Source organism: Amphiura filiformis, chromosome 14 (genome assembly GCF_039555335.1).
Source record: "Amphiura filiformis chromosome 14, Afil_fr2py, whole genome shotgun sequence".
Taxonomy (NCBI): Eukaryota; Metazoa; Echinodermata; class Ophiuroidea; order Amphilepidida; family Amphiuridae; genus Amphiura; species Amphiura filiformis.
Window position 1 is genome coordinate 10,350,775 of NC_092641.1, and position 21,821 is coordinate 10,372,595.

The 21,821-nt window shown below is 35.7% G+C and overlaps 1 protein-coding gene across 1 annotated transcript; it reads right to left on the reverse strand.

The window, feature by feature from the left end:
* Positions 1-9,437: 9,437 nt before the first annotated feature.
* LOC140169177 (beta-1,3-galactosyl-O-glycosyl-glycoprotein beta-1,6-N-acetylglucosaminyltransferase-like) lies at positions 9,438-17,072 on the reverse strand. Its single transcript, XM_072192434.1, has 3 exons — positions 16,719-17,072; positions 12,602-12,733; positions 9,438-9,545 (listed from the first exon to the last, which is right to left on the reverse strand). The coding sequence occupies exons 1-3, from the start codon at positions 17,070-17,072 to the stop codon at positions 9,438-9,440; spliced, it is 594 nt and encodes a 197-aa protein (XP_072048535.1).
* Between the last annotated feature and the right edge of the window lie 4,749 nt (positions 17,073-21,821).

The following is a 21,821-nucleotide window of genomic DNA, read 5'->3' on the forward strand; positions in this document are numbered from 1 at the left end:
TAACATTACAAATTCGCAACAAACCCAAATTGTGAAAAAATCACCCCAATCAGATTTTTGGCTATTTCTCCATTTACGATCCTGCCCAAAAGTGTCTGCTTTTGACATGACACGTCACATATTGTGCAGGATTAAGCCACGTGTTGACGACAGACATAATTCCAGATTTACATCAATAAGCATTGAACACTACACTTATTTATATAGAAGATGGATACCAAGGTGTGGTAGGCGGGAACGTTGGTATGACATGGTTGCATTGGCCAGGTTTTGATGTGTTTGGTCGGGTTAACTAAGACACTTGTACACTTCGTAATCCAGACATCATGCAGTTATTGATAACTACATGTATGCACACAACACAGGGGCACTCACAATAGGCAATTGACCCCTACTGGCAGCGCTGTGTTGTAGATATAGGAGATGAATTAGTTAGCGTCATATATTAAAAAGTATAAAAGCTATGATTTTAGTACTTGCTCTATGTTTCAATTCTTATTCTTTTCAAAATATCTGACTTTTCAACCCGGTACAAGCTTTAATAACGGGGGACCATACATTTGTATGACAAAGAAATCCTACCATCTGTCCAAACTCCCGTGTTATTCCAATGCACATTTTGCTTCACCGGACAGCCCTGGTTTGGTCGTATTTGGAAGATTGGTGTCATGAAACCGTAATAGGTACTAATTTAGTATTTTCTGTGAATCAAGTATGGTTTATTCTCTACATGTCAATCTTTAAATCATTAGCATAGTCCTTATAATAACGGGGGACCGCCTTGATGAGTAAATGACAGCAAACCAGTGAAAAATACCCCAAAGCTCGGTCAGTGGAGCTTCGTCCGTACATGTCAATAGCGACATTATCGATTGGATTAGTCACCCGTAGCGGACAATTCGATCGCTCATTGGATTAATATTATCACGTAATAATAAATTTGCATTGGACAATAGATTACTATAATGGTTTAGTACTGCATATATCGGTTTAATCTTCACTAAGCGGGTTTATGGCTGGAAAGGTCACGGTGAATTTGCCGCGGACATAACTGCACTATGATATCTTGACAGTACATGGGTTTGAAACCACACATCAAATTTTTAGAATATGGGAGAAGTTGATAAATGTCAATGTAACATGTGACAGATAATCATTTGCTGTGGTCTTATGCGGATAGGCGTTGAAACGCTCCGGTGATTTTGAGTTCTAAAGCCCGCAACTACGACAGAGCTAACTGAGTTACAACGGAGCTATTATTATTATTATTATTATTATTATTATTATTATTATTATTATTATTATTATTATTATTATTATTATTATTATTAGTATGTTTCTATTACTACTTCAATATTGACTCCATATGCGTTAAGCTTGTTGTGCAAGAACTCATAACTAACAGCTACCTTCGACTATAATTACAAATACGTATTTATAAATATGCACGTGAGCCATGGGCACGACATACCAAAACCAGCAAGCGTGACCAAATCCTCATGCCATTGAACACTATACAGAAAAGGAGAAAAACTCTTTCTGATGAAGTATCTGATGAAGTCTCATTTTCACTGCTCTCTTCTATGACTCACTGGTATGCCAGTTCGGCAAAAAATGGTAGCCCGCCCAGGGGTCGTGTCGTAGTTAAATGGACTCCGGTCACCGACATATTGCTTCCGAAGAAAATGGGAGCCCTCTAAGACTTATTTAAAAGTCTTGTTAAAATGACATTGTTCGCATAACGATTGCTTCTATGTTTAGAAACCTGGTCATTACTATATGTGTCGTACACCACGAATGAGCCGTAAAGTCGACAAATTGTATTCTGAGTATGTGCGTGAAGGTATGGTGCGACATGTATCTCATTGATAGCGCCAGTCAAACGCCGTTTAAACCAATCAATAATCTTATCGCTGAAGATGATAATAAGCGTTTACCTATTTCTATAGAATCCTTAAATAGCGCTAGTCTTTGTTTGATTTTGCTAAATCCTGTTCAAGTGGTTACAAAGCATTGTATTTTGTCTAGGAATGTATAACCAACAATTAACAATGAGAGGACATTCCTGAACCTCGTTGACTTGGGAATGATTTGAAATGACCACCACTTATGACTGTTTGATATTTATTACCAGCAATGTGAGACACATGTAGACCCGAAAAAGGGTATATACCATTTTGTTGAAGGAGCCGAGTTCAACAAACCATAACTCCACTTCTGGATATCGTTTGAAGTCAAATGATATACAATTTTTATATCATAAATATATATTTTCTAAACACGAAATAAAAAAAAATTGATCGGGGCCGACTTTACGGCTGTTTCGTGGTGTCTGGGTGCAGCTGCAAAGAAAATCAACATATTTTGTTTTTAAGTGGAATTTTTGAAACCTTTCTTTGTTTTATACAAATTCATTAACGTGTCAATAATGATCAATAAAAATTGTCAGATTCTCGTCCTTTAAAAAAATCGCATAATGCACACGATTCGGGATAAATTTATGGATTGTTTGAGTGCAGCTGCAAAGAATATCAATATATATTTTTGTTTGCATATTTTTTAATCGAAAATGTAACACATCTTGGTTTTGTAATAAACGTTCGTCCGCAACTCATTTAGAGAATGAATTTGGAGAAAACCTTCTGATAATTACAAACACTCGTTAAGCAGCAAGACCTTCCCTCTAAGCTTTTAATCCGATAAGCTGATTATCTATTTGTTTTCATGAATTGGAAGACATTCTTTGATGTATTTCTGAGCTCAATCATCTGAAATAACTGGAGCGTGAGCCACCCAGGCTGGTGGCTCAGCATAGTATTTTATTAACAGAAGGTTTTCTCCAAATTCATTTCCTAATGTGTAGTATGAAAATAAGGTTAGGGAATAAATCCTCGTATCTTACTCATTTTTGTCAGGTACATTCTTTCCACTTCGTGTATTTTGGTTAGGGGGAACTAAGTTATTTAATGAAAGTTAGAGCGGGTTTTTTCGGATTAATCTGTCGGTAAACATTGTGGTCAAATGTAAGTAAAGAACTCCAATCGCAAATTGGAGTGATACCAACAGTTAGCGAACATTGAGTCAAGACTACGTGGGAAATATAAAAAGATTTGACTACAAAACCGATTCTCTTATAAATGCATCTACGCACATTTTCCATCTCGATACACCAGAGTACACAGCTATTTCCAGCACAGCGAGTCTATTCTCCACGCAGTCGGTGTTATACTACACCTTTTGAGTGCATAGCATCATAAGAGCTGTGTGAGATCTAGTGGAAAATAGACGAATAGACGTCTGTGATTGTTTGTCAAAACGGCAAGTGTTCCCTTCATCCAATCAGAAAATATTTGATATCGAATGAAAGCTACTACTTCCCCCTAAAAACACATTTTTTACATTAGGTCAACAGATAACGCAATTCAATGTAATAGCAACGCGAACATGGCGAATGTGGTAAATATGTTGAAAACTACCTTTCTAAGCACATTTTTTGACCAAAATGTAGTTTTTAAAAGTCAAAACCTCGAGTGTTCGTACCATAATTTTATGTCATTACATGAAAGAGCACACTTATATAACATATACTAGCTTCATTAGAATGTACAAAGATAAAGGTAAAGGAGACGATCTTGTAAACAGTAATCGGGGTGCCCATCTCTCTTTCATTGGCGATTATGCCACTTCCATGTAATGTTGCTATAGGGGGATCGCAACATCTCCTCCACAACGAGTCTGTTCCCTTACCAGCATTTAATAATGCCAGTACCCATTTATACATCTGGATGGGAAGGAGTAATCAAGATAAAGTGCCTTACTCAAGGGCACAACACGATGGAGACGCCGGGGCTCGAACCCGCAAACTTCCGATTATGAGTCGGAGCACGTTCCGTTCGGCCAACGTGCTCATTAGAATAAGCAATGGACAATTCTCTTTAAATTGCAAATCTTGTGCAAAAAGTTACTGATTTCGCCTGTCATACGGTTGTAAATTCAATGAACTATGATTTTGATAAAGATCTCTTACAAATTGATATGAGTTTGAGGTAAGTAAACCATTTCCTTATTATAAAAAAATTAGGAAACTCTTAACGCAATGTATAGAAATGATGATCTACGCTAGCTCTTTAGTTTAAAATCTATTAACCACCTGCTGTCTGGTATATGGTATCTTTGGTATCAGTAAAGTCTATGGAACTAATGTGACTAGTTACTTGTTTAAAAACCGATACTGTTAAAAATATCGGCATTTACGCAAGCGACAATACATTTCAAGCGGAAACAATTTCCAGAAACATACCAGCCTTTTCTAGACAGTCGCTGAAACCGAAATAGGCAATTCCAGCCGATCTGTAAAAAAGAGCGTGAGCCTAAATGACTGTGAACTTTGGACGCCACGAAACGTGTTCAATATATGGTCGACTTTTAATCCCAGCTACATAATAAATGTTAAAAATATTTATTCCTATTAATTAATAATCTGCCATAAAATTAAAAGAGAATCAAAATTATTTATATCAGAAGGACATTCCTCATATTCAGAATGTAATTTGGTGTGTCTAATGTGCTCTCGTTTAATCAATGCTCAAATCATACAATGATGCGGGGAATAAAATCGATGATATCGTTCATTGATTTCCCACACATTATCAATGTTTATTTCATTGCATATTATTTTATTTAAAACAATTTGGCAGCAAAATACTGAATAACATGCCATAAAAGTACAATAAAAATTGCAAATACAGGGTGTCCCAGAAAAAAAATTCCGGGTGAATGAATTTGGACGTAAGTTGGGATTCAAAAAGTTAAAAATGTAGCTAGTAGCTCATTTTATTGTGCACCATACACGCAAATTTTATTTTATTTGTTTGATTGGTTGCGACGATATTACCGATTACATAATACGCACATCAATGCAGTTCATTCCAAGTTTGATCAAAAGGAACTTTTTTCATACTCGCTCACCCCTTCCTAACGTTTGTGTATCTCATTAAATTTACTCCTTATTATCTATTTTATGATTCGTCGGTGTTATGTTATTCATGCTTTCACTGAAGATGAACAACAGTTTGTCTGAGGAATTTTTTTCTGCAATTGGAAGCTTCCCAAGTTTAATTCTTTGTGTTCTGCAAATATGTCATATATAAACTTCACAAAAATATTTGAGCCAAGAATGACAATGATCAAGTGCTTACAGCTTTACGTGTGATTTTTGATACCATGCAACATTATGTTGAAGTTTAGAAAGATTTAAACTTTGCATTACAATTTCTTGGGAATATTCCATAAACATTAATGCTGGAATTCTTTATGTAACTATTCTTTAGGCCATAATTATATCAACATTAACGAAACACGATATTTACAAGTACCGAGCACCATCTTAATTGCAATCTTTCATTTTCAATATCGTAAAGTTTTTCAAATTTGAACAAAACCTAATTAAATATTTTGCAGGAAACAGATTGTGTAAAAAGAACATAAAGGATTCACCGAACAAAATATAAAGCCCATTGACTAGCTGAGTGTGCATTGTGTTGAATGATCTTTCTTTCAAACTTGGAATGAAGTGAATTGATGCATGCGCTATGTAATCGCTCATTTCTTCGTAATCAGTCAACCGATTCATGTGAAAATAGCAAATAAGATGCATAATAAAATGGATTCTGATGCCTATTTCTCGACTTATGTCCAAATTCATTCACCCGGTAATTTTTTCTGGGACACCCTGTATAAAGTGAAACATAGATATTAAATAAGAAGAGTCATGCTGTAAAAACTATTGATCATAGATGGCAACAAAAATACTACTTATCAGACTCTTCCAGAAGAGTCCTAAGCCATTGATATCAGGAAAACAGGACCACAGTTGAACAGAGCCACTGGACTGGACTTACATCCAGTGTGTGACAACCTTCTCATACCCAAGACCACCAGGGGCCGGACGAGGAAAACACCTTTGACGTCACACAGTGTCATCGCCCCGATATCTTCATGGCAGAAAACGCCATGGTATGTTGAATCCACAGCCACGCATGGCCATTTTGTTCCGACCTTTGAGACGCATAATGAGCCGAGGGAAATCCGACTAAGGCTACTGACAATAGCCTAGTAATTGACCTCTCTGTGTGTGAATGAGCATGTATACGCCATGATGAGGTCAATGGTCATCTGCTTTTTGACTGCCTCCACGAATGAGTGGAGCTAGCCTACGCTGCGCTTTAGTTCGGCACATATAAAATCAGAATTTTTGTAAGTTTTTGAGTTCAAGACGCAAGCTTCTTTCTCAAGACGCAAGCTAACGACTATCATATCCGTTCAACACATATACCGTAAAACCTCGTCTACAAGCATATAGAGTGCTCCTGATGAAAACTAAATGAATCCAGGCGCCATTATGGAATTTGAGCAAATAAATTACTGATCCAAGCATATACAAACAAGTATTATTGTAAGACCAATCTATTGTATTAACATGTTTACGCATGTATCTTTTTAATTGAGCTTTCATCAAAAACACTATATATGCTTGTAGACGAGGTTTTACGGTATTCAAGTGCAAGGAACAAAATCTGGATTCTTTAGACTAAATCAATTACGGGAGATATTCATCATTTTCTACCCCGGTATCCAAAGATTTATCGTCTGAATATCAAATCGTGCATAGCACATTCACGTGTATCGATCCCGGGTATTCATTTCAGTGTCTCTGCTGTATAATGTAATTATTAACCGGGCGATGTCGGTGTGTGTCATCTAGAAGTGTGGCGTCATCCAAGGTTTTCAAGCAATAAATCATCAGAAACATAACATCCGGTTGAGGATGCAGTTGGTACTGTGAAAGCGCTCCAGGTAAGCAAATAAATTTGAGTAATGCTGAAGTTAAAAAAATCTTGTAACCTGTCAGGCTGTTCTTTTACAATAATTAAGGGAAGGGGTATGAACGTTTGGACAGTATTTATTGTGGGACATTAGAGCACATCAGACATATTGCATTGCATTCTGAATACGAAGAATGGCCTTCTGATATCAAATAATTTAGATTTTTTGAAATTCGCAATGTAATACACATTTTATGGTAAATCATTAAAAATTGATATTTTTGATATTTAACAGTACTCGAAGTAAACTTTATAAATCTGATGATTTCTACCTAAAGTGTATGTAGGTGGGGTGAAAAGCCGACGATCAATTGACAATTTTTACCTTTCGTATTGAAGATATGGATTTTTTTCCCAAAACACCAAAAACAATTATGTCTTTTTGGAAAAAAAATCCATATCTTCAATATGAAAGGTCAACATTTTCAATTGATCGTCGGCATTTCTCCCAGCTACATACACTTTAAGACTATATCATTAAATTTACTGTTAACTGTTATATCTCCAAAATGTGAAAAATATCAAATTTTAATAATTTGTCATAAAATTTGTATTATATCGTGAATTTCATAAAATGAAAATTATTTGATATCAGAAAGACATTCTTCGTATTCAAAATGCAATTCGATAGGTCTGATGTGCTCTCATGTCCCACAAAAAATGCTGAAAACGCTCATTCCAGATCCCTTAAAAATACATATAATATTTAAATATCCAATCAAATAATGAAACCCAAACAAAGCCAAACAAAACCACAAACACACGACAACAATCGCACATCAAAAAAAAAAACAATTTAATATCGTATTTTTGGATCACATTTTTTTCATTCTATTTCAGAATTTCCCAATACTATGTAAATGTGGCTATCCGAGCCCTTAACAAGTTTAATCAATGCGCAAATCATTACTATTTATATGCGGAATTTAAAAAAGATCGTTGGGATGCAGCTACAAAGAATATTTATGTTTTTTATTTTCAAATTATCGATATAATTCTTTGTTTTCCCACACATTCGTTAACACGATCAATTTTCAAATCTTATGGTTCATTTTAATATCATTTCATATTATTTTATATTATCTAAAATCTATTGTTTAGCGTACAGGTTTTAGATAATGCATTGTTTAAAGTGCATGGTTTATATAATATGGGTTTGAAGGGTAGTATACAAATATTTACTGCTCATGAGGGATCTGGTGGAATCTATTGGTCCCCGAGGTGAACTGGAGACCGTGAGCCTACTATTTTCCCGAGACCGAATTCAGAGCAGTAAATATTTGTTTTATATCCTTCATTAATATATTCTTTGTTCCTTGATTGGTTAAAATATTAGAAACGCAAGGCCTTTATCCCCGGGCCTTTATCATAGACATAGGCCTAGGCATAAGTGTAGGCTAGGCCTAGCCAAGGCTAGACTCTGAGGGAGATAGTAAAACTATACTATTTCCCGGGGAGATTTTATTTTTGATTTATAAACCCGGAACATAGCTTGCACTTGCCACGTATAGTTGGTAATAGGATAATAAGACACTTGTTGTAAAATCCCAGATCGCTGTCGTCTGTACTCCAATAGCTCCTCCATACATTGCATCGTGACTGGGTCATAATCATAGTGAAACTTATTTACAAACATCTCTGGGCGCTTCCAAAGTGTCTGAAGATCTTCTCTTCTCTCTTCAATTGTTCTCACTTTCTCTTCTTTTTTCTCTCCTTTCCCCCTTTTTTCTACTTGTCAGTCACTAAAGTACTGGGGGAAATATGATATTGCGTCACACACCCTTCAGAAAGTCCCCCCCCCCATGATCGATGCACATGTTCGCCATAGGCCTATATCCGGCACAAGCGCCTGCGAAACCTTGCAAACACCTGCGGTATATAAACGAAAGAATAACGAACAAACCCAGGGTATATATACAGAACAGTACGAACACACATCGGACAACTTCCGAACATGTGTATTCAGCACACTCCGTTGCAACTTTTGTGCATGCACAAAACTTGAAACGTATTGTCGACGGACTAAACAAACATCACCTAACACGAAACGCATTTGGCGGATAATAGCAGGCCGGACATATGAAGAACATAAAACGACCATTGACGAACACTAACGGATTTGCTAAAATACCATCCGTTTCTTATACGGAAGACCGATCCGGTGTAGTGTGACACTAACACGGTCTGGGTCAACGTACATCACCGATTGCAAAAATATGCTATCCGGTGGTGAAGGCCTCACAGGAACGTATTTGCAACGAACACGGGCCGAGTGCAACGAACAAAGAACGAACATGAACGAAAGGAGAGCGAACAAACTCCGGCAATATGCAGCACCATACGAACACACATCGGATAAATACCGAACATGTGTATTCGGTACCTCCGTTTCAAGTTTTGTGCATGCACAAAACTTGCCGACAGACCGAACGAACATCACCTAACACGAAAGGCATTTGGCGGATGATAGCAGGACCTAAAAAGAACATAAAACGATCATTGACGAACAACAACGGATTTACTAAAATACCATCCGTTTCTTGTACGGAAGACCTATTCGGTGTAGTGTGACAGCCGCATAAAATTAGGTTCAGCTTTTAAATCAACATGAATACAGTACACATTCTGAGGTTGGTATATGCTTCGCAACAGTCTTTCCGTCTGAAAAAAAAACACCAAAAAACAAAACAGAACAGAAGACTTGAATTCGAAAGTTGTTTGAGATGAGACTTCAGAGAATTGATTCGACTCGAGATAAGACTCGACTACAATACAGCCGCGCGCCATGATTGTCCCGGGTGAGCGCCTTGCCCACCTGGATCAAGGAGATGAGGATAAATTTTGAAAATGATGACGACAAGATGGATGCAAACAGGGGCGTAGCCAGCTTTTTTGGTCGGGGGGGGGCAAAATAAAATGTCGGGGGCATAGACGAAAAAAATGCGCAAATGCATCATACAATACATAGAGACTGTATGTCTTCGAGCTTCCCAAAAAAGGCCTTATTGGGATGATGTGCGCGCGTATTTTACACTATTTTGGGCCTGAATTTTGCTAGCAAAGGGTCTCCTTGCCCTTTTTCTTTTCCTTTTAACTCCGGATTTTTTCTTTTCATTTTTTGTCAGGGGCGACTCTGCACCCCTGCCCCCCCCCCCCCCCCCTGGCTACGCTACTGGATGCAAGAAAGGGGGAAAGAGAAGGGGAGGAAGAAGTTAAAATAGGTTAAAGTTCCACTACATTGTTCGAAAAAATTCAAAACAAATACAAACAAACAAACAGGATTCTGAGGCCATGTCTCAGAATATCAGGTTGGACAAATGTCCTTTCAGGAGTTCCACAAGGGTCCGTGCTGGGCCCACTGTTATTTAACATCTATGCAAATGATCTCCACTTACACCTGAATTCATCAATTTACCAGTATGCTGACGACACCTTCCTCTTTAGGGAAATAAAAAATGCCACAGATATTGTTCTTCTCCAGTCAGATCTTGATAAACTGAACTGGTGGTCTAATAATAATGCGCTTCAACTTAACCCATCTAAGTGCCAAGTTATGTGTGTCACCCGGCGTAAATCAAAGCCAACCCTGTGTTACTATGTTAATGGCACCCAGCTTGAAACAACGGATACATTGCGTCTTCTGGGTGTGTCTATTACCAGTGACTTACGTTGGAATTGTCATGTTAATAATGTATTTAAAAAATGCAATAAACTTCTGGGTTTTATTAGGGTTGTTGCAGGCAAAAACAACTCAAAAGTTCTTCTTAAGCTATATCGTACACTTATATTACCTGTCATTGATTATTGTGCACCCGTTTGGAAGGTGTATCGCAAATGTAACATTGAAAAACTGGAGCAAATTCAACATAGGGCCACAAGACTCATTTTATGTCAACGGAGGGCGGAACAGTCATACGAGGAAAGACTCTGTACTTTAGAACTCATCAAACTCAATCACAGAAGGACTTATATATCAATATGTTTTGCATGTTCATGTCTAATTAGTACTCATGTCTTTTATTTTTGTAGGTGGAGTGTAAATGAACGGCATGGAAATCTCATTTTTAAACAGGAAATCACAGCCAAAACAGATGCATTTAAAAACACATTGCTTGTTTCTTTTCCAGCCATATGGTCAAATATAAATAATGATATCAGGAATTCACTTGTCACGTGCACCTTTACCACATTTAAAAAACAACTCAGGGCTTTTCTAAACAACATCTCATAGCTTCAACTTCAATTTTTCCATCATCGTAGCCATTTTTTCTTGTCTCTTGTGTTAAATTGTATATAACTTTTGTGTAAACTTATTTTGAGGTTTGCTGAGTTGGGGGCACTGCACCTTTTGGCGACTGTGCTTTCCTGTGCTTTTCAGTGCTCCCTGGCAGCTCAGGAGGCCTCCTTTATGTTATTTTCTATTTTTGATGTTTGTTGCCAAATGAATAAAATAAAAAAATAAATAAATAAACAAAAATCAAAAACAACAAGACTAAAATACATCCAGCCCCCACAGCCCATCGGATATCTAACCTCAACACCAACAGCAACAACATGGAACTAAATTGACAAACCCAGAACAAAAAACAAAACAAAACAAACAATTCAGAGATGCATCTTTTTGCTAGGAAAATAATTTTCTCGGTTAAATATAAAGCAATATTTTTCCTTTAGAAATGTCAGTTAAAAACATAGTGCTTGGATATACATTTTTTACAAAAATCATGGTGTTAAAATTAAGCATAAAATTGTGTCTATTAGTGTTGATTTTTATAGGCCTTAACTTCGTGAGTTTTTTTTCGGAATTAATTTTTTTGCGTTTCAAACTAATATGGTAAAAGAAAAGAAGATATTTCCCACCTCTCTAAGGCACATCGTGTGGGTTTATATATTATAGTTTTTTAAGAATATCCTTTTTGATATCACCTTTTTTCACTTGCGACTGCCAAAATGTCCAACTCAGTACTTCATTTTTAATATAACCAGCAGAAATATCGTGGCTTATCCATTCGCGAGTTTATTTTGACAAAATTGGTACTCAGAATTTAAAAATGGTCAAATCAAAACCGAAACTCTGACAAAACTATGATATATAGCTCACGGTGATGTGCGTTAGAAAGTTGGGAAAAATCCTTCATTAGAACAAACTTTTCTTGCAGACTAAAACCCTATGTTATAATCATAGAAAATATGAGGGTGGGCCAGAAATTTATGAATGACCCTCGTATGATGAATTAAGGTTATTAATTATTTTAAACTGTTGTGATTTGGTAGTTCACAGCATCTTACACAGATATACTTTTATAGGTGCTGCGGTTCTTGAGTTACGTTGTGAAGAGGGTTGAAACAACAATACTTTTGTAAAACGCACATAACTAATTAACAACAATAAATTAAGCAAGTTTGCAGAGTATACGATTTGTAGAATGAACTTTTGCAAAACATCAAGGTGTTAATTTTCAATAATATATTGATCTAGATAATGAAAATCAATTTTTTAGGTTGCTTCGACCAACAATACCTCGTCTACCCTTAAGAGAGAAAAATCAGGACTTAGCGGGTATTGAACCCCGTACCTCACCCCATAAATCTCATAAATCTCACCCTACTTCAATACGGCACCTATTGTCTAAAATAGGGATGGATACTATATAATTGTGTTGTTACGTAGATCCCTTGCTCTTTACACAATCCATTTTCCCTGACCAACGGCTTACCTGCGCTGCGTTTTTGTGAGTTAATATGCTATAAGCGATGGGAAATTCTTCTTCTTCCGTTGACCAAGGCCTTGTGGGATAGTCACGATATTGCCTATACTTGGTGCAGTCTCCGAGCCAATTGTCAGCTACCTGTGTATGTGATTGTAATGGGGTAATAATATATATAAACAACGGATAATCTGTTTTCAAACGTTCAGCCTTAAATTAGCAGAAGGAAGCCATGCTATGTTTTGCATATTTTGATACTTCATTTTGATTCATTTTGAACACTAGTAGTAGTAGTAGTAGTAGTAGTAGTAGTAGTAGTAGTAGTAGTAGTAGTAGTAGTAGTAGTAGTAGTAGTGGTGGTGGTAGTGGTAGTGGTAGTGGTAGTGGTAGTGGTAGTGGTGGTGGTGGTGGTGGTGGTGGTAGGTGGTAGTGGTAGTAGTGGTAGTGGTAGTGGTAGTGGTAGTAGTAGTAGTCGTAGTCGTAGTCGTAGTCGTAGTCGTAGTAGTAGTAGTAGTAGTAGTAGTAGTAGTAGTAGTAGTATAGTAGTAGTAGTAGTAGTAGTAGTAGTAGTAGTAGTAGTAGTAGTAGTAGTAGTAGTAATATTGCATTTTTGCTTTTCAGAAAAAAATAAATATATAAAAAATAATAAAGGGGGTTATGGCGTAATTGTGATATGCAGTAATCTTGGCTAACAGAAAAACTTTACTTGCTGTCTTTCCTAGTTCAGATTCAAAACGCTAAGTCCGATTTTACTTAATCGGGGGGAAATTGGGCCACTTTTTGTCATTTTCTCACATCAATTTTGTACCGCGTAAAATGAATTCTCGTGCTTATCGTCAAAAATTCCAGAACAAAAGCAGAGGTTTTTTGATGTTTTTCTCTCATTTAATTGACATGATGTTTATTTCAAAATCATAAATTAAAATGCCCCATTGTTTAAAATTACCCATCTTAAGAACATCGACCAGACGGTTCATGATTTAACTCAAGTCAGTCACTTTTGCTACACAAAGACACGAAAGTGGCCCAAACTGAGCTGTTTTAGGACTACTTTACACAATTGAATATATGAATATAAAAGCCACCCAAGTCCATACTTTGGTCAAATTGAGTTAAGCATGGGAAAGTGTTGCTATACATAGGCCTGTCATATGTTTGAAAGAACAACTCAAAGTCATCCTCTGTGTCTATTAAGCATATAAAAAATAGCATATATGAAAGAATCAACCCAAGTCCATGATTTGAGTCTTGTAACACATTGATTGAAATCCAGTATGTATAAAAGTGCTGGAGAGTGACTTTTGAAAAAAAAATGGGTTTAATCAAGGAAAGTGTGTGGTTTATATTACATGCTTATCAACATTATACATAACTGTGTGCTTTATTTTGTATTATCTTACTAGTGTTAATATCATTCCAACATTATTGTCTTTGTATATGATTCAAAAAACCACCCAAATCCAGAATTTAAAATGAACCCCACGAAGTCCCTGAAATGCTAATCGTCATACCTAATACAGTTTAACCCACCCATTTGCACGTACAACTTACCATATTGACCAGGTAAATCTAACTGAAGGAATTAAAATGATACACAGGTTTTTTTCTCAAAATCACTTCCCATGGACTTGGGTGGGTTTTGGATTCATGTATTCAATTGGGAAAATCTTTGGTTACCGACCACCGATTTGATTGGAACAAAGCTTATGGAGTAGCTTAAGAAACCTTGACGACCAAGTAAAACTTTGTACAATCAATAAAAGTTTGCCTAATTTTATTTTCTATATAGTATAAATTTTTTGTTACAACCTGTACTTCAACATATACGCCCAAAAGTCGATAAAGATGTCTTGGTCATATTCACACCTAGTATTCACATCTGAATTTTCCAATCAAAAGAAAATAGTAATAAACTTTAAGGTTTCAAAACACGGTTGTTTGATGGCATGTAAAAACTAAGTAATTTTAAAGAAAAGTTGAACAATGATGGCGCTATTTATCTTCAATCTTGAAACAAAAATCTATGTCAGATAGATAAAATAGCTAAAACGTATGTGTGTATAGCTGTTGGTATTGTCCCGGTCTAGAATTTAACATTATATAATGTTTTGTCAGAAAAATTAACTTAGAACTTGCTTATGAGTGTAAAGTTTGGTATGACTACAGATTTTTGCTTTAACATTGACATATGATGTATATTGAATAATAATATAACTTGTGCCCAGTGGGCACCCTTGAGCATTTCGAGAAATTTAGGGTCAAAGTTTATATAGGGGTCAAAACTTAAAATCCGATTTTGTTCAAATCCATTGAAAAATATTCGCCATATTACAAGGATCAGAAAATATAATAGTTTGACCTACCTACGACCAATTAGTCTGGAGTTATAGGCGAAAAGGTCAAAGGTTGCAATTTGGGCTTCATAGGGGTCAACAACAGAAAAGTAACCCAATTTTCTTTGTATTGTTATAATCATTCCGAAAAGAAATAGTTTGCATCATCTACGACGTGTCGTTACCATGGTAACACACCAAAAGGAATTACTGTCCACTGAGTCCAATTGATGTTAATTATTTCAACAAGACAATCATTTAGAGACCATTTTTTATCACAATTGAACTTTATGTGGTTGACCCATATGGAGCACAAATTTCAACCTTTTTGCTAATAACTCCAGATTGATTTGTCGTAGCTGAATCCTTGTGACCTAAGAAATATATTGGTATAGCTTGTAACCAGCTCGGAGCAATTGTGATTTGTAACCCCTGTATAACCTTTGACCTCATTTCTTCTATTGCTCAAGGGTGCCCACTGGGCACCTGTCATTTTGACCTTTCAGCATGTTTAGGCATCAACTTTAAACAAGAAAATGTTAGTCATACACAAATTTACACGAAAGGGAACAAACCAAAATACATCTATTCGACTATAAATGATCACATCAAGCAACCGTGAACCCGTTACGTATAACACCAAAAAACGTTGACAACGCAATGAAAGCGTAAAGTTTAAAAAGCCCCCACCTAGGGTCTCCTTTTCAAACTTTCTGCTTTTTTTTCCCAATTCGTTGTCAACGTTTTATTTTTTGGTAGATTATTTTTTGCATGAACTGTGATTTCTATATTGCAACAGATTGCCCGATATTATTGCACACACAATCGATACTTGTTTTCAAATGCAAAAGTAATTTGGCGAGAATTCGATCGGCAAGGTGTTTGCAAGGCTAATATCCATTTGTCTATATATTGATATCAAAACGATTTTAGCACAAAAATGTGTCTATTTTGCCGTTCAATCAATGCATGGCTCTGCAGCGACGTCCAATAATTTGTTATAGTAATTGAATACATGAATACAAAACCCACCCAAGTCCATGGGAAGTGATTTTGAGAAAAAAACCTTTGTATCATTTTAATTCCTTCAGTTAGATTTACCTGGTCAATATGGTAAGTTGTACGTGCAAATGGGTGGGTTAAACTGTATTAGGTATGACGATTAGCATTTCAGGGACTTCGTGGGATTCATTTTAAATTCTGGACTTGGGTGTTTTTTTAATCATATACAAAGACAATAATGTTGGAATGATATTACCACTAGTAAGATAATACAAAATAAAGCACACAGTTATGTACGTATAATGTTGATAAGCATTCTGCCATGTAATATAAACCACACACTTTCCTTGATTAAACCCATTTTTTTCTCCAAAAGTCACTCTCCAGCAATGAAGATGTTACAAGTGGACTTTTATACATACTGGATTTCGATCAATGTGTTACATTTCACATGCTCAATAGACACAGAGGATGAATTTGAGTTGTTCTTTCAAACATATGACAGGCCTATGTATAGCAACACTTTCCCATGTTTAACTCAATTTGGCCAAAGTATGGACTTGGGTGGCTTTTGTATTCATATATTCAATTATTTAAACAACTAAAAACAAATATGCTTCCAAACAAAATCAGAGTTTTTCAGTGAGAAACCACAAAATTTAACTATGTTTTGCACTTGATAAACTCTGTTTATCTTAGATAAACTCAGTTTATCTAAGTTTATCTAATTATTGTACATCCAACTTGCCATAAACGTATCTTAAAAACCGAAAAAAACATTTGGCACATACCTCAGCATCCGATGGAACTGCAGGGGGTTTCAGAAAAATCGTGTTAATCTTCTTCACCTCATCCTCATCCCCAGCAAATACCGCAGAACAGTTAACAAAGTAATGTCTGTGCATATGAGAAATCTGAGGCAGAATTTTAGCCGAGCTAAGAAGACCATCAAGTGATGTTACTTTGAAGCCATCTATTATCTCTTGCGTTGGATTTCTCCTTAGTTGTAAGGTATCTGGTATAATTTTTGTTAAATTCCTGAAGGTCAAGTCAAAGGATGTAAATTCAGCTAGAAAAACAATGAAAGACGAAACAAACGTTGATATGATCATGAACAGAATGAACAATTTCGGTAAAAGCTTCATTTTGATAAAGTTGCCAATTCCTTTTAAAGTAAACACCCTTATGTGCTCGTTAGTTGTGAGCTGGTTATATATATGATACTAATTTAATAAATTGCGATGTTAACATATGTTATATTATTATTCAATAGAATACGAATAAAAATCGATTCCTTTATTTATTCCGATTTTACTGCTTAAGGCAGGTCAGAAGGGAGCTTGACGTAGCAGTGTTTACACACAAACTGTGATACAAATAAAGCTGACATACAAGAGAATGTGTGGTTTATAATATATAGTAGATCCCGATTGCTTGATAAAAGGAGTGTCTTTTCTGCATGATTATTCTTGGGAGAAAAAAACGACAAAAACTTTACGTTTGATATTTACCATTGGCCTTAACTCAAGAACCGCACAACCTATGGAAATATAAATGCAATTACTGACTTTCGTGACTCATTATCGATAAGAGTGGGAAAATATGGACCTTTCCACCCGCCTATTTTATTCGTATTTCCTCCCAAGAGAAATTGTGTTGTTAAAATGCGGGCTCGTACGGGTCCTCCATCCGTTCTAAGCGACTTTTTGATTTTCTAGGCAGCGGGCTAATGACATAAGTAAATGAAGAGGACACTATGTATGTTCCCGAGTAGTACATAACACATGAGCCCTAGAGCATGTTCATTCGTGTATAAATGCGCGACCTTCACCTGGATAAATTGAGAATGGACAACAAAACGTTAGCTCCCTGCCCATTGAAATAGTTTATTTGCATAATAAATGCAATATCGATGCAAGCGGCATGGCGTATCAACCAATGACAAGCCTTGATTGTGTCCGGGTTTTTTTAAATATATTTTTTATATTTTTTAGTCCAAATATTTCTCATGATATTAATATACATATGAATTGTAATATCACAATTTACTAATATATAAATAAGAAGCGGCTGATTATATCCATATGTTTAAAAACCATTAAATTTGTAATACTTAATTCAGAGTTTCTTTCTGAGAACAACAGCAGTATACGTTCTGTGCATTGAGAATATTTATATTCCCTTCTCTCAAAGCAGGAAGAACGTCAAATACCCAAAAGAAATGTAGCCAATACCATGCATACTTTCTAATTAAAGGTCGCAGAAGAGAAAGAAATTTGTTCCGTAGTTATTCTGATCTGAGGGAAAGCTAGGTACGCATACACGTGACTAAAAACGCTCTGTTTCATGTTGGCTTACATTGCATTCCTTATGAGCAAACTTGTTTCAGCACTGTAAGTTGTTGATATCCACAAGTCCTTCTATGTTGTGGGCAGTAGCCTATTTATGTTATAACGCTCTTTTGTTTGCTTATTTCTAAAATGCTTTATGGCGAAATACAAGCATATGATAATGAAGGCATGAATAGCGGGTAAAAATAGTGAATAAAATGCATAGAAAAAGAAAAGCACTAACAATACTCACAAATTGTATATAATACCATAAAATAAATTAATGGTTTATACAGGCATAAAGGCCTAACAATGTATACAGTGGCGTAACGTGGCCGCTCCTACCCCGGGGGGCTGAAGAAAATTCAATTTTGCCGCCCCTTCCTCAGCAGCCCGAAAAACATTTTTTATACTTTTTCAAATTTTTTCCACCCTTTTTCATTACTAATTCTTTTTGCCGCCCCTTCGTTTGGCCGCCCCTTCTTCTTCCGCCCCTTCCTTTCGGCCGCCCCCTGCTTTTACCCCGGGGGCTCGCGCCCCAAAGCCCCCAAAAAAAAAAAAAACTGCGCATGAGTATACCTACTATTGGTGATTTAATAATGACACAGTGTTGTACATACGGCGAGACAGAGAATCGAGTCTCGCAACGACTCACCGTTATTCTCCTAAAATTAGTTTGCAAAAATGATGCTCCTAAATTACAAACACAGTAAGTTAATTCCCTTGATTCTTGCAAGATGAGTTTGTGAAAATCAATTTTGATTAACGCAAAGTTTAAAAGTGCACCAATCATTTCACATCCCGGCTTACGTTTAAACAAACTTAATTTTGACCTTTGACTTAAAACTGGCGCCACATTTATAATTTACATTTTTTAGTCATGTTTTCACCAAGTACTCTTAGAAAAATGTTCTTTTTGAGTATGCAACAACAATTTGAATCAAGTACAAAATGTAAGGCAGAATTTGGTATATTTTTTACCCCATTTGCTGCAACACGTGTACAGATCTAGAAAAAAAGGGAAATCGACCTACCTACCCACTCCTTGCTACCCCATGTCTGGGCAAACAAACACTTTTTTTGGCCTAACTTCAAATCGATTGTTTCATGCCTATCCTGATCAAGGTGATAAATAATCTTTAATGTTATTTGCAATATATTATTATGATGTGTTCATAAACTGCGCACAAAAAGTATCGGAACACTTAAAACAAAAGCCATTTCTTAACAACACTACAACTACGTTAAGGGCGTACTACACCCATATATTGGTTTGATTGGTCTAAATAAATATTTTTTCATTTATAGCTAGGCGATATATGCACGGATCATGTGAAATAAAAAAAATATGAAAAAAAAAAGAAAAAAAGTGCTTTTAAACAATTGTAGTAAGTCATTTTAGCCCTATATATATTTTGTTTACTGTATCCTAGTTATTCAGATGCGTGTTTCATAACAAACCATGATTTATTCTATTCAGCATGTTCAAGTAGGGTACATGAATAGAATACATTAAATCCTTTGTTATACTCTCTATAGAAAATCTAGTGGTGCATGCAAAATATATAAACACTTACACAATGGACGTATAGTCATTAGTCAATAATATTATAATGTGTTGTTAGGAGAAGAAAAGGCTATTAGGTCACCGTATGTCAGGTTATAGGTCAATTGGTTCAGGTCAAATTTAAGCATCAATTTTGAATACACATGTGAGAGTTTGTGATATCATAATGAGGAATAATTTTGATATTCTGTCTTTAACTGGATATATATCGAGAAGTGCAAGGTGGATATACTAATATACCTTGGGATGTAAATGGTGAGTATAATTTAGAATGCCTAGTTGAGATGGATTTCACAAATAAATATAAAATAGTTACCAAAATCACAAACGTTAAGCTTACGGAAAACTACCCAATATGGTGGTATAGGTGACAAGAAATACAATTTTTTCAACATTGCTGTAGTATGGTTGTGGGAACCTGTTACCTGTGGCTTAATTAAGTTTCAGTGAAATAATGTCGCAAGTTAAAAATACAAAATATAGCTCAACATTGAAAATAGAAGCATTTTAACCAGTTCCTTTTTGATAGTTGTGGAGCACCAAGTTCATGAAGTCATAAAAGAAATCAGGAACCACTTATTCCCATTTTACATATCAACTTTATTTCCCTAACGTGTTAGCAACACATATCCAAAATTTTAACGAAATCCGTTGATAGTAAGCTTTCCAAAATGAAGTGAATTTAAATCATCAGTGATGTACCACCTTTTGGCTTCTACTTTTAAAAGCATGTAAGCTACGTTGATACCGATGCCACCAATAAAACGAGAAGATTTGCCCCTTCATTTTGCATACCACTTTGTCCAATTTTTTTGTAATTTCTTCACAAAATGCAAAAAAATGCAAAAAAAAATCAATTGGTGTAGTACCCCTTAAGTAGTCGATAGATGGGGAATTTTGTTATGCGTATTTTGATACCTCATTTGGTACGATTTGACTTTATTTTTGTAATTTATAGCAATTTGAATAAAAAATAGAGCTTTTCAAATGTGACAAAACCGGTCTGGCATTATTGGTCCCGCAGCAATAGAAATATCTAAATGTGTCACATTTAAAATTGTTGTCACTTTTAAGATTTATGTCATCCAAATACGAATAGCTTAGAATAAAATCGCATCATACCGAATAATGATCAATGTAAACAGAACAAAATGCTCCATAAATGGACTACTTTATTTTACAATTTAGTTTTAGTGTATTTAAGGGGTACTACACCCCTGGCCAATTTTGTGCCTATTTTTGCATTTTTCTAAAAAATTATAGCACATTGGTGACAAGTAAGATATGTATATTATAGGGGCAAGGACTACAACTACTGCACTGAAAATTCAGCAACTCAACGCAAGTAGTTATTGATTTATTGATCAAATATTGGTTTTCCCTCATTTTTGACTGTAACTACACAACTGTTGTCTGTGCTGAAATAAAATTTCCAGTGCAGTAGTTGTAGTCCTTGCCCCTATAATATACATATCTTATTTGTCCCCAATGCGCTATAATTTTTGAGAAAAATGCAAAAATAAGCACAAAATTGGGCAGGGGTGTAGTACCCCCTTAAGGCATTGCTTTTGCTTTAAGTGTTAGGATACTTTTTGTGCACAGTATAGTTAATTATACCGTATCAAAGTTCGTAACTAATCTGCATCGGGGAATTTTCATTTGCACATTTAAATATTATGATTACATATTGTAAAGTAAAAGATTTCAGTAAATAAGCCAGGTACTTTACACTGTTTCAACGTTACTATCGTATTACCTTACACAATGGCGGAAGGAGGGGAATACATAACTCGGCAGTTACAAATACCGAGAGGTAAGCTTATTACTCTTGGGTTAAATAATGGAGCGATAGCCGTTCCAAATTGTATACTTCGACCCCTACATTAACGTCAACTTAATTGTTTATTCATTGTAGGAACTTTTACTGTAGAGTGTTTTTGAATAGATAATCAAAGTAAACTGTATTTTGCAAACTCTGTACTGTTTGTTGGTTATTG